The sequence below is a fragment of the Pleuronectes platessa genome, chromosome 1, assembly GCF_947347685.1.
Source record: "Pleuronectes platessa chromosome 1, fPlePla1.1, whole genome shotgun sequence".
NCBI lineage: Eukaryota > Metazoa > Chordata > Actinopteri > Pleuronectiformes > Pleuronectidae > Pleuronectes > Pleuronectes platessa.
The window spans coordinates 21,062,639-21,077,506 of record NC_070626.1 but is presented as its reverse complement, the minus strand read 5'-3'; the positions used below and the strand labels follow the sequence as shown (position 1 = coordinate 21,077,506).

General features: G+C 42.5%; 1 protein-coding gene across 1 annotated transcript in view; it reads right to left on the bottom strand.

Annotated features, from left to right (window-relative positions):
- alx4a (ALX homeobox 4a) overlaps positions 1–12,059 on the bottom strand; it is a 16,994-nt gene extending 4,935 nt beyond the window's left edge. The window contains exons 1-2 of the mRNA XM_053424253.1: positions 11,705–12,059; positions 1,251–1,570 (exon numbers count right to left, since the gene is read on the bottom strand). Coding sequence (XP_053280228.1) covers positions 1,251–1,570; positions 11,705–12,059 — 675 coding nt within the window. The remainder of the gene's footprint in view (positions 1–1,250; positions 1,571–11,704) is intronic.
- Between the last annotated feature and the right edge of the window lie 2,809 nt (positions 12,060–14,868).

Here is a 14,868-nt window from a genome sequence, read left to right as displayed (position 1 = left end):
ATGAGTGAATGGGAGCAGATCCCCGCTCTCTGACTGACAAGGCATCTCGTGTCTTTTATCTTTTCCAGTTGAGTGTTTGAGAGGGCCGCTGGGAGAGCCGGGGGCTGTAAAGCTGCATCCATCTGAGGCCGGCGGTTCTGTGATGGCACGAGCAGCAGCAGCGCAGAGCGGAGCGGAGCAGCATACCTTCAGAGGTTTGAGTTATAACCCTGTGGCTGCACAGACTTCCTGTGTTTCACTGCAGACCGCTTCTGGCCACTGTTCCAGCTCATCGTGTTGAACGTGACTTTTAATAGTTTCTTATCTCGTCCCTTCGCTCACAACATATAGCAACGCAGCTATGTTTGCATTCGTTTCAGCAAAACCTGGAATATGGGTCGCCTCGAAATTCCGACGTGACCTCGTAATATCAGCTTGCTCAAAAGCCCATGGGAAAGGTTTCACACCTTCCCCCCGGAGACCACAGCAGGGACACATTCTTGTCTGGACAGGATGTTAATGAAAGAAAAACACAGAAAATCCCGGGGCTTTAGTCGTCCACGGTGCACGCGTACACGCCACACAAATGCACAAATGGTGGAGGTCTCGTTCTCTGTTCGCCGGGGTTGGAATGCATTACAGCAGCCATGACTGGTTTGCATGCAAATCAGGGCCGGGAGGTCACCACAGGGGTTCAGCCGCAGAGGTGCTGTACACCTCGGGCTCGACCAGCACCTGAACTGAGTTCAGCTGGAAAGGCCGTGGATCGGATACCAGGGAAACACATCAGAGCCGAACAAGTCTTGTCACATGGTGATGAAAGCCTGCTCCCCTCCGACTGCACATATGAGGCCCAGGCTGCAGCTTGAAACCGCCGCCCCCCCGGGGCCCCCTGGCCTCTGTTAGCTCCCACTCCCCCACTCTCTCCCCACGACTCCCACATAAATCTCTGGTGTTGTTCTGTGAGTGACGTTATCTCTGCAGAGCTGCAGATGTTGAAGGATCCGTGAGGATGAGTTGTTTAAACACTGTTCTGCTGCGATGAATAACTTTTTTCTTTTACTTATTGATGTGACGGCCATATGGTTTCATGAAGCTGCGGCAGCCATTTGACTTTTAGTGTAAATAGAAAGTTTTCTAATTAACCTCCGTCTGCGATGAAAGCTCTGAGATGTTTGATGGTTTGTTTTCTTTCCTCAGAGCAATTTGCTTTTTTTTAAAACCAAGTTAGCCGCACATGAAGTTTCCCATAAACGCTGTTGTTGCTTTACCTGCACCCGGGCTTCAGTCAGGTCCGTCCTCAGTGCGAGCTGCTCCCGAGCGTACACGTCAGGGTAGTGCGTCTTCTGGAAAACCTTCTCCAGCTCCTCCAGCTGGTAGCTGGTGAAGGTCGTGCGGTTACGTCTCTTCTTGCCTTTGTTGCTTTCGCCGCCATCGGCTTTGTCCATAGGGCTCGCTAGGTCGGTGCCGGGCAGCCTGTCGGAGGCCGGCTTGACACCTTGATCCTTCAGAGTCAGGTAGCTGGTGTCCATTCCAGGCGGGTCGGAGTCCGGGGCCAGCTCGCTGTCGGTCAGACCTGAACCGTCTTTACCTGCAGAGACAGGGAGGAGAGGAAACCGTTAGAGTTTCATCAGGATTGAAACAATGGACTCAAACCGGATCTGTCTGGATCTGTTACCCTCTGACCGAAGATGAACGTGACAATAAAGGAAAGAATGAAAGTCATTACAAGACGTCGAGCAGAAAGTTGTGTAATGACTTGGCTGCGAGAGACACAACCTCTCACTGTGAGAGGACAACGTACAGTGAGATAAATGAGCATCATGATCTACTGCTCTTCTTCTGGGTTTTAGGCAGCATGGCACAGGGAAGTGATGTGAGTCATGTGTCTGGATTCTCAAGATGAAAACGACAATAAAGTACAAGAGGAAATCTGTTAATATTCAGACTTCAAAGCTCTTTAACTCTTTAGTGCATTGCTCAAAGTTAGTGGAACTGGATTTTTACTCTACATTACTGACATTTGTTCTTTTGGGAAACCTCTCAAGTCTCTGTTTCATAAAGTGTTTTACCGATAAGCAGCAGCTGCTGGAACAGAAATGACACGACTGACACACTGCAGTGCTGTTTCTCAGCTCTCTGCGATGATCTTAATCTAAAATCCACCAAGTTCAGCCAATTACAAGACAAATGTGTCAGAACAACACACACACTGGGCAGGTTACACTGGAGCTGAGTGGAAGGAAGTGAAATGGGCCAGGGAAGGTTCCATTAGGCTCCGGATCAAGAGGCAGATCAAGGACTTTTTTTACTTTCTTTAACATTGTGAGATTATGAAAAAATACAAACATATTTATGAGGTCGGTGTTGATGAATGTGATCGTTTTTTGCGCAGATGAAAATATGGATCTAGAGAATTTTAGTGTGCATTCATGAGGAGACTAGGTGTTCGGCTGAGTGGTAAATAAACAGTAATAATGACGAGATTGATCCTTTTCCTCTGGAAGTGTATTCCTCTCTGGTGATACATTTGAGGGATCAGTGCAGAGTTTGTGTGTTGATTTGTTTTTTCTAACTCGCTGTGTAATTGATGCCTGACCTGGATCACCGGCTGCTTCTAGGATCCAGCTGCTGTAGTTTGTGATTTGGTGGAACAAGACGCCCTGCCCTTAATTTTGAGACTGACAAAAAGTTACAGCTTTTTACAACAACCATCCCCAACCTCTGCCTCACACACACACACACACACACACACACACACACACACACACACACACACACACCATCCTTTCCTCCACTCCGACTCTGTTTATCAGTCTTGCATGTGATTGAGGTTAATCGAGTCAGTTAAACACTGCAGAGTCACCTGGCGGCAAGTCTGTCACAAGCCATTTGCCGGGGAGTAAATTGTAGCCATGAGAAAATGAGAGCGATCATTGTTCACTCTCTCTGTCACACACGCTTGTTTCATGGCTGCAGCTTAACAGCAAAACCTCAGGCAGCTCTCTGATCATAAATTTCCATAGCCGTGTCTCTGCCAGTGTTCTTGTCTAAGCTGGCAGCTCTTTTCTCCCCACGGCTGCCCTTCACTGCACTCACCAGTATCTCACACACACCTTTGGATTAATACACATTCCCATCATGTGTACAGGACATGCTCCCACCCTGCCCAGTATGGCCTGTGAGCGTGCTTTTTCCATCTGATGACGACAGCGCCGCACCTTCCCGCTCCTCAGCACCATCTGAGGTGAAGTTATTTTCAGGGACGCTCATCTGCCCATCCTGCAATTTGTCAGGTTAGAACCAAGAGGTGTGTGCGCTCATTTGAGCTCGGTGTGCAATTCTCAGCACAAACACACACACACACACACACAGACAAACACACACACACACACACACACACACCCTAAACCACAGCCATGTTGGGTAATGTGCTGCAAGGTGAAGTGAATAGATAGTGTCTCACACATACAGGCACAAAATGGCAATAATAACAGCATCAACCTAAACATCTTCTACAGAACCATTAGTTAGTTTGACATTAAGTTATAGAAGCTGAACAGAAGCATGAATAATGATTTATTGGGGACATTTTAAACTGACTAATGTGTCATTGTATTGAGGAGTAAGTGTTAAAATACCTCAAGGCAAAGCTTGGTGCTTTTGGTAGTAATTCTAAAAAAGTTTGTTCTATAATTTGAAGAAATTCCTCTTATTTTACTTTACAAAAAGCCCAACTATACATAAATGTTGTCCAGATACAAACAGAAACATTTTAAGGTCAAATAAGCAACTGAGTGAATCTGAAATATTTGTCTGTGTCTTTGGTTTCAGGTTTCTGGTTTCTGGTTGGCACACAGAACCCTACAGAGGATTTACTGACACATGGTGCTTGTGTCTCAGTCAGTTGGGGCCTTGCTGAAATAAGTTATATGCAGGAGCACTGTCCCCTATGAAGCTGCTGTTTTATTTTATTCCTCCTTGCAAGGAGAGCATAACCCCCCCCCTGGTCGGAGACCCCATACTGCACACAATGCAGATATTATATTGTATCACAGTGATGTATTGTATAACCGGACCAGATGCTATTCATCTCTGCGAGATCCAGTGAGCAGCGGCTCTCTGGTTTCTGAGATGTTTACTCAGCGATGCTGGAAGTGGATTTGGGCTGAGGAGCCATGTTTTGGTGGCGGACCTCTTGCTCGGGGTCTCCCCCCCCCCCCCCCCTGCAGCATGGCCTCTCTGTTGGGTTTGAAATGGAGTAAATGGGCTTCACCCGACCAAAACCCTCCCTGGACGTTTCATCATATTTCCCCAGCGCGGCACCCGCCGGCCCCACAAGGCGAGAGCTGTCAGACTGTTTGAAATCAGGAGGCCTCTCCCTGATCAAAGACCGTTGTTTATATCGCATGTCACCAATGTTTTCTTGGCAGGAGTGGAATATTGTGACAGTGTCCTGCTTGTTATCCGTGCGATCCGCTGTAGCTGGGAGGCTCCCCAGCGCTGCCCAAGGTGAACAGCGTCGGGCCCTCCTGCAGAGAACTCTCCATATGTACCATGAACATAAGAAAGTCTCACTGTAAACAACGCCTGTCACGATATCATCTCTGAGCAGAGAGACTGAGAGAACACGTGCTGCATCAAAAACAATCTCAGTGTTTATGACCAGGATGATTTGCTTGATCTTCAATTACACATGTGACAGTTTCAGCTCACACCTGCGGGCCTCCGTCCCGACAGTATTCCAGCAAACTCATAACTAAAATCAGTTTTTTCGGATTAATGTGGCACGCTAAATGTTTTGTGTTGCAGCCACAGAATGTTCTATTTCAACTGCAGAGGGTTCAACACTCGGCATCTGTTCAAACTAGGAGAGCAGGCTCGGCAGCTCTGTGCGGTGGGATCAGAGAAAGTTCTGCAAAACTTCAATACACACAAAAGTGCCTCAGAATAAGCTGAGCGCTGATTTACAGTTTATTTTGTGTGTAAATTTCCACACGGGTTTGTAAACAAGTCTAAATCTTCACACGCAGCGTACACAAGAGTGAAATATTTATCTGGTGTACATCACAGTGTGTCTCTAATGGCGTTGACATCAGAAGCAAAACAAAGATTTGCCTCCACCGGGCCTCATTTTAATATCGCGAGGTGGTTCCCGTGTGGATATCGGGACGAAAACAATGTTCTCCTGGGTCAGACCTTCAGCGCGGGCGGCTCGCGACCTAATTCAGAGAGTTAAACGAGGGGGCAACATCAAAGAGTAATTTAACTGGCTGTAAAGTGACAGGGCACCATCCGTGCCTCTTTATTGACTTGGACGACTGGGGTCAGCTCATAGTGTTAAGAGGAAACACTATAAATTAAACAGCGCACGGCAAAAGAGAAGAGGAAGAAAAAAGGTAAACGTTGTTTAACCAAATGCACCGAACGGAGGAAAGGAAATGTCGGAGCAAAGTATTTATTTGTACGTGTTTTACCGACTTAAAGATGGATTAGGATGTAGCATGGAGCTCCGAGCTGTAGATTCCTCTCAAGTCTTGCTCGGCTGCAGAGACAGACGGAGAAGCTGATCCTGTGTCAGCTGAACAATCACGTCAAGACAGTGAAGTCGAGAACATATGATGAACTTACAGTTACTTATTTACACATCCGGCAGTGATGGAACAACATCATCATTCATTAAGAGTCGTGTTTCTGGTCATTTGATGTATGTATGGGCAATGTTCATTCTATTTTAGCTCTGATTTTGGTCTCCACCGATTCCTGAGGGACTTCTCAGCTTCTGAATGCTAAATATGTCTCTGTCACCAAATATGCATTTGATAACTGAAAACTGCTGTCGGACATGCAATGAACTTGGGACATTTTCCTGATATTTTCCAGAGGGGCCGTATGTGAGAACGTAAATGTACAAGTGAATTGCACTGGACATTAAATGTACCTTTCAGCATAATTCAGCAAGAAAATGTCCTGAATATGAAAGCAAGTGAGTGAACATGTTGAGAACATTTTAAACTCTTGACGTAAGTAAAATTGTAAAAAATACAAATATCTCAGGATGAAAAAGACTCGGAAGAAGATGCAAACTTGGAAAGACAATGAGACTCATGAGCTTTTAGTTATAGTGCGGATGCTGAATGTGAAACACTGTGTGTGCCTCACGTCTACCCCCCGCCCCCCCCAACCTCACCTGCAGTGTGTTCCAGAGACCTTCCTCCTGCTATGCTCTTACTCTACCCAACCTACCAGTAGTTTTCCTGAGTGTATAGCTGCAAACGGCTCATGACAACAATGGCTGTGAACTCAGCAGAACATGTGACCCAGACGTCTGAACACAAACTACTGCGACTTCTCTACAAGGCAAAGGGGAGCTGCATTTTCAATTTATCACTTTCTTTAACCCTATTACTTTGACCCACCACTTTCACATTGTGACATTGTTTACACATCAACAAGCTAAATGGTTGTTTCGTATAATTGTTAAATTGTAAAAAGATAAATTGAAATCACATGTTGAGGATCTTAATATGTATCCGACCTCTGCTGAAGATGCAGACAAGTCTCTTCTAGAGGTTTAACCTCATCTCAAATAACACATCCATGGACTTGCTTTGTGTGGTGTCAGGTGCACGTGTCAAAAATACACATACACATACAAACACACACTAACACACACACGCACACACACATACACACACACACACACACCACCACTACCCATAGATATAATGTGTTTTGCACACTACTGCTTTGATTTGGAAACACTTGATGTTTCTTACAGACAAAACCTCTGCGAATAAATCTATTACTTTTTTTTCTTTTCGTGATTCTGAACCATTAACTTTGAAACTCAACACTGTTGACTGAGCAGAGCGATTAACCATTTCAGCCGGCTGTGCAAAATTCACGTACTAAACAATAAAATCCATAAAGTCTGAGACAGATAAATCTCCTCTCACACTCTTTTCCTCTCGCTCTTCCCCCCGTTGTCCCCCCCCCCATCCACCAGCTCTCTTCCAAATGTTTCCCTCAGACCTTGGAGCAAAACAGAGTTTCCCTCATCTTGTGTTTTTGTTGTCTGATCGGAGGAGAACATTCCGTCTGAGTGGGAAAACGCTCTAAAGAAACTTTAGTTTTTATTGTTGAATAGAAAAATAATTTGCTGGCAAACCGACTTAACAACAACGTTTCTTCCAGGCAAAGGATCCATGGACGGAAAATCTGAATATTCAAACATTAGTCTGAGGACACAAAGTGCAATTTTCACCAGCTGTGATATGACTCCCAACTGTGCTGCAACCATTCTGTGTGGGTCTGAGAAACTCAACTCTCTGAGAGGCTCATAAGAAATTAATAACTGTCAGACAAGGAAATCTAATTAAATGGTCAGTATCTTAAGGCCTTCGGACCCAACAAACTTAATCCCAGGAATTAGAGTTGGTTTGTAAAGTTCTAAGACTGACAACTATCGGCTAAACGTATTGACATAGCCTTGGAATCTGTTTTCCTGAATGTTTAGACGATGTGTGTTTGGATTCTACTTGTATAACTTTTCAAAAGCAATCAGAATTGGAAAAAAAACAATTGTCTTCAATATATAAAACCTCAAATCCTCCTCCTCCTTTGAAATGATGCTTTTCGGTGAAGCCATGTGACTTTGCACAAAGACGTAACATTCAAAGAAAAGAAAGAAAACCTCGACCATGTTCTCTGAAAACCTGTCGTCCATGACTTTTGAGAATGCACCAAAAAAAAAAAAGGAATCAGCATCGGTGTCATTTTACATGAGTCGGTGACAAAGAGACCAAAGGAAGTCCTGAGCCGCTCGGCCCTGCTGCTCTCACTCGGCCATGCAAACTGAGCCTGATGTAAATTGCCCTGCCAAACTTCAGGCCAAACGCTGAAATGAACCCGAGTCGGTGTCACCTCCACTCAAGTCACTGACTGGCTGAAGTGTGTCCCCCGCTTGTCTGGGCGTCTTGGCTGGTTCCCATTACTCCCTGCTCGAGCCAATCAGTGCGGACGGACGCTACAAGAGGCTGAAACGGTCGAGTTATCTTCATTTTGGGGTCGGCCTCACAAAGCAAAAGCTCTCACACCTGAATGTTGGGCACCATGGAGAAAATAGAGATAACTGCAGAACTGGTTAGAGTTAGGGGTTCCTTCCTGCTTAGCCTGTAAAGTAACTTATGATTTGAGCTGCAGCGTTTTATGTCTTCACATTACACCAGAGCTGTTGTTGTTGCTGCAGCAGCGTCATTACCCTGCACATCTCTGTCTCTGGAAAAGACTGAAAGTGACAGAAGACACGGCCCTGTTTTCATCAGGCCTACGAGTCCTCACAACATCCTCTGTGTCACTGGAGCAGTGAAATGTTTGCTGTGTCAAACTGGACTCCAAATGTTGCAGAAAGCTCTGCTCTGACACCAGAGACGTACAAATGGCTGTTTCGAATGGATTCTCTCTGCTGTGTGTGTGTGTGTGTGTGTGTGTGTGTGTGTGTGTGTGTGTGTGTGTGTGTGTGTGTGTGTGTGTGAGAGCGCAGAGGAACTCGCTCTCCTCTCCAAACAGATGAGGGCAGGGAACTGGAGATAGAGGTCATCACCCTCAGACACAGGGACATCATCAAAAGAAGAAGGGTTTGGTCTCTGGAGGTTTATGAAGACATGTGATGCTTGAAAACTTTCAGACAAAGTGAGGGAATCTTGTTCAGAGTTTTATTGTTTCAGCCAAGGAGGCTCCTTTACCAATTTTATATTGATAAAGTAAATTCATATATATTAATATATTTGTTATTGTTTGGTGTCCAGTCTGTTTGTTTCTACAACTTCAATGTACATTTTTAGATGTGGTCAGTAAATTAAGAAAACTTGAGGTTCTTCAACTTTGAAGTACTCCAATTTACTTTACTTTACTTGCGTATCAAATTTCTACTATGGTTTTTTTCTGAAAAATAGCTGTTGTTATTTAATACATGTAATAATTTCATTTCAGATTAATATTTTATGCAAAAATAAATTCATCACCTGTGACAACATGCAATGTTGATAAACTACAATATTTAAATGCTGCTTGCATTTTAATTCATGGGAACGTTCTGCATGAGACATTTGAACTTTATTGATTTATATTCTGGCGAGAATATTCTTTTATTTGAAGTTAAATATATTTTTGAATTCAGGCTTTAACACTATATTCTCTGAGTCCTCCTTCTAGCTTTGTGTTTTATTTGTTATTCAGTCCGTTTTACTAGTGGAGAACTGTATTGTTGAAAGGCAGATCTGACTTCTTCCACTCTGCTCGTGCGCCTCTTCATGCTTCCTTCATTTCAGTAACAACAGCAGCGTCGGTGTGTTGAGTGAGGAAATCCATGAACCTTTGTTTTAGTGACTTTAACGAAGGTAAATGTTTATAAGACACCTCTGTTTCACTTCACAGTCATCACATCTACTCCAACAGAACAAATCAAGCCACGAATAATAACGACGAAACTAAATACTTCTACAAAAGAAACCAGACAGGAAGTAAAATACTGCAGCATTTTCCAATAAAGTCCATAAAGACATCAGGAACCATTTATCATCCCGTCTCCAGTAAACTCAGCAGATTTTACTGCTGCATTCAACTCAGTCAAAATACGAGTAAATACTTCGCAACGAACCGAACTATTTTATCTTCACACGACTGACACATGAAAGAGAAGTTCATTTCAATGCACATAGTGATAATTATTACAATTAATAATTAGTAAAAAAAACATTTGAGTCACATCGCCGACATTTTCTACAGTGTGATTCCGGTTTTTATTTATTTAATAAAACAATAAAGCATAGACAAGCTGCACTGACCAATTTCAATCTAAATATACAGATTAAACATAATATAAATGTTCTCTTCCTATATCAATAAACGATAGACATTTGCCTATTAGGGCAGTAAATTAAATCAAAAGGAGACGGGAGCTGAAATTAAGTTTCAAATCCTTCTTAATAATATAGGGATTAGAGGGAATTCCTTTATATGATAAAAACATTTTCGTTTGGACTAAATATTTTTATTTTACTTATTGCTATTATATTATTTACAACCGAATTTAAAACTGTATTTAATCTTGACCGGATCTTTGTCAAAGTTAAAAGGTAATAAAAACTTAACAGACTTTATAAAGACACTTTGGAAAAAGTTGATCTCCGTCCTCTGTCGGAGCTGTCATAGCTTTTTTATTTCAAAAGGCTGATTTCCAGAAAGCGTCCAAACATCTTTGAACTAAATCTACTAAACATGTCAGAGGACCAGTGACGGACACGCGGCTCGGTGGCTCCAGTCAAATAAAAACACAGTAAAAAAAGAAACGGTTCTCTCCTTTTACACGAGGAGGTTTTTTATTCTTTTTTTATGTCATCTAATTCATCTGATGTTATTTTATTGTTGCGGTCGCGACTCATTCTATTCGGGGTTCGATTATTTACTGTGTGTTTGGACGTGATAACGAGGCGTAATGTTTATACAGCAGCTCGAGTCATTCTGAGGAAAATAAATTGTGTTTGTTTATTTTTTTGTTTGTTTGTCTGGCTTGTAATTTCTGTACCTCTGTTATTTACAAGTTGTTTATTAAGCTGAGCGCATAAATACACTTTGGATTAAAATATATAGGACTCACTGTCAGTGTAGCAAATATTATGTGAGTGTGTCCACGTTTTATTTTGTTGACACATGTAGTTCCTCCGCTTTTTATTGTGTGTTTTGTTTTTTTGCAGTCGATAATTCCAGGTGAGTGTAATGCTGCTGCTTCAAAGTGGCCTCCTGCCTAATGAGGTGACCCGTTTATTTACACCCCCATCATTCACCCATTACATCCGCGTCCCCGCGCAATTACCACTAATTGGAGCCAATCAGGGCAGAGCAATGAAATGAAAATATTATCAGTTTGGAGCTCGCTATTTGTGCCATCTGAAAACCTGTTAATTCAATTGTCCGACTCAGCTCCGATGTTAAGGATTGTAATGCAGATTATCGCATTAAACGCGCCCTAATTTAATTTTGATGGCCAACGGGACAATTTGATAGCCAGGGAGATTATGGCTCTTCTCTCAACTGTGTTACGCACAGAAGTCCCGCACGGGCCACGTCGTAACGAGCTGGGATGTAAGTGTGTATCCCGCTGCTGCTGCTGCTGCTGCTGCTGGAGACATAAGGTTCATGATGCGCTTTTACGCACCAAGGTTTTCCATCGTGGAGGAGAATTTGAAACCACAGATATAAGTTGAACCTGTATAAATCATTTTTGGATACGTTCTTTTACTAGGCAGACAGTTTAGAAACAACTAACGTGTAAATTAAGTTTTGTTGGTGAACTAAAGGAACCACAAATGGCCTGGTTCTGCGTCATGCGCCATAATTTTGCGTTCGGGACTTCCAAACCGCGTTGTCAGGCTCCATCTGCGGCGTTCGTGGGAAGAGGTTGAGAAAGGAGCGACCACTGACAGGTTACAAACTCTTCTGCCCATGTGTTAGATCATCAGACTCATATTTAATGTTTCACAGAAGCGCACGGCTCTGGGAAATCTTTCCCATAAAGCAACTATTGGTGCATAGTCTATAATTCTCATCATCCGTGTCTGCTGCGTACTGAAACCTTGGCACCCTCTCACCTTTCCATCTCCTGCACTCCCCTGCAACTCCGTCATCTTAAAGTTTACTCTTGTATTCTGTTATTTGCACTCACCGTAGCAGGGGATGAGCCCTCCGTTGTGTCCCCTCTCCGGGTGCAGCTTGCCTTCCTCGGAGGACGTTTTGCAAGACGACCTCTGCATAAACAGGTGGTATTTACCGAAAGTGCCTTGCCCAGCTGCGGCGGCATCCAATGACTGGCACTCCTGTTGGAAGGGGCTCCGGGACTTCTCTCCGTACGCCTGACCTTTGTTGGGCAGGAAGGCGGTGGGGCTGTATTTGGTGTCAGTGGCCGGGAATGTCCTAAAGTGGTCCGCCTGGTGATCCCTGCCTTGCGCTGCTGCAGAGGCGCTATAATATGAATCCATGGATGTCATGTCGCTGTATGAAACGCAGGTCTCGGTGTTCATGCCTATAAAAAAAGTGAAGGAAAGAAAAATACCAAACTCTCTCTCTCTCTGTTTCTCTCTCTCTCTGTCTCTCTCTCTCTCTCTCTCTCTGCAGACGCCCCTTCCTCTACCTCTACACACATACACACGCACGCACACACACACTCACTAGCACGGAGAGAGAGGCTGCGGCGCGCACCAGAGCACAGCTGGCTTTGGTTATAAAACGATTCAGATCTTTTCTAGGAACCACTATCGTTGACCAAACACTCCGAGCTCCCCGCAGGTCTGAGGAGAGTTACACAAACGTGTCTGCGCTCAGAGGATGAGACCCACAGCTCCCGGCTCTCTGGACCTCTCTCTCCAAAACGGATTAATGCTGATGACATGAACGAGTCGGGCCACTTATTAGCTAGAGGACAAAAAAAGGTTTCACAAAACAGGGGCGGGGGGCTTAACACATGACATTAATGTAATTTGGATATGAATATAGCCCATGAGTGATGGCACTGGGGCGGAGAGGGCACAATTTCACGCTTCATTCGCAATGGTTCATCAAGGGCAGCTCAGCCTCGGTGTTCCTGCTGCTCTGTGGTGAAACAACAGTTAAACACGAAGAATCGCTGATTTCTTCTAAGTGTGGGTCTTTTATTACTTTTGTTTCTATTAAATACGGAGTAGGACATTTTATAATATTGATACTTATATTAAATATTACTTCTGAACAATGTAAACATTTATATTTGATCATTTTCTAAGGAACACTTTGGATCATCAATTCTATATTTGTATTTTTAATTTCATCGAACAGTTTTGGCGTGAAAATGTGAGATTGATATTTAAAATTTTGCTTAGCCTGTCTATAACTCTTATAATATTATATTATTTTACAGCTTTTGTGTCTCAGTGGTGAGCTATTGATGAAAATGATGTTCATGTGCGTGCAAACATTTGAGAAAGCCTCTCTCTACTATTCATGAAATCCCTTAGAGCCTTGACACTCTGCAGACTGGAAAAGTTAAACACCCTGAAAAGAAAATCAACGTAATTTCTTTGTAGACAAAATGTCTACAAATTTCTTAGGAGACAACAGTTTTCAAACGAATGACGACATTAGAGGTCAGTCCATTAATGGCTATAACTGGAAAATTGTCCACAATAACAAAAAACAGGATTTTTCAGGCCCTGTGTATTTTACGGCTCATGATGCTGAAATAACTGTACACTTGTCTAAATTGATAATACAACACATTGCTAGTTTATTTTTAATGTCTTTTAATTTGTCTTGGTTGGAAATCAGATTTAAAATGTTTTGATTTACATGAAAATCTAACTTTTTGTCTAATTCTATAGCTTCATTTCCCATCCACCACCTAATACACGTATTCATATGTTAATAGGCCTTTAAAATGACAGACTATGAAATAAAATTTAATTTCAATATAATTCATGATAGTAACATTTATTTTAGTATACTATATTTAATTGAGTTTTATTTTAAGCAAAAAAAACATCTCTTTAAAGTGAATTGTCTCCTTAAAGTACAATATTTTATGTTCAATAATATTTTGGCAATATCATGTTTATTCACTTGTGATAAACCATTGTCTTGAAATGTGAGCTCATGAAATTGACTGAATCAATTACTTTCATGCACAAATAGTCTACTGCACTTAATTTGCTTTCAAATTGATATCTATAATTTGATTTATAACAGGCATTACATACATGCCTCTGTTTATTTTGAAAAATAAAATGTGATGCGCATACAGGAATCTACCTGAATAATGGATTTAGGTCTAAGAGAATATTTAAGATTTTTTAGTTTTTAATAATTGACATTGACCAATAGGAGATAAACCACACGCAGTTGAACCCGGTCAGTAAACGTGTCTGTGCACTGACACTCACGTGTAACACAAGTTTGTTGTTAAACTAAAAACGTAGGATAAAGTGGCTGCACTCACGGAGATCTTAAAAAGTGACAGACTTACGGCTAAGATGCTACACATTGTGTGCTCATACTGCTATAAACAATACAAATATATTCATAGAGTCATGCACACATGGCCGACACATGCACGGTTATGAGTACATGTGTGTGTGTGTGTGTGTGTGTGTGAGGGAGAGAAAAAAAAGAAAGCAGCCTAGAGACGGAGGAGCAGGAATCCGCTCCATCGTACATGATTGGATTTCAAGTGAAGTCCATCAGGCTGAAAGGTGTCTGCACTCATTCTGCACATCTGACCTCATGTTCATGCTCTGAAAACACTCGGCTGTAAACCGTCTCAGGGGGGAAGAGATAAAATGACTTTACAACAGTTTATGTTTCATCTAATACAGTCAGACAAATATCTAATTACACTGAACTCTCCCTCCATATGTCAGCAGCTCGCTGTATGGCAGTGAACCAGACTTAATGATTACTTAGCCCACTTTCCAACCTGCTGGAACACTACACCTCAGAATGGGCTATTCTGAGCAGTCAGCTTATGAGGTAATGAACCTGTAATGTCAGAGCCTTCATACAGATTTACCAATTTAATGAGAGTATTTGATAATTGCATCGATAAAATGGTTTATTTGTGTCTTTCACCAGGAAGCACAGTGTGTACCTCCAGGCCTCTGAACTATACACTCCTGATCAAAAATTTTAAGACCAGTTAAAAAATTGCATGAATTTGCATTTTGCACTGTTGGATCTTAGGAAGGTTCTAAGTAGAGCTTCAAAATGCAAAAAGAAGAAATGGGAACAAGAGACCAAAAGTTGTGAGCAGGCAATTTAATGAAAACAACAATTTAACTCAAATAGGCTGTTCATCAGCTGATC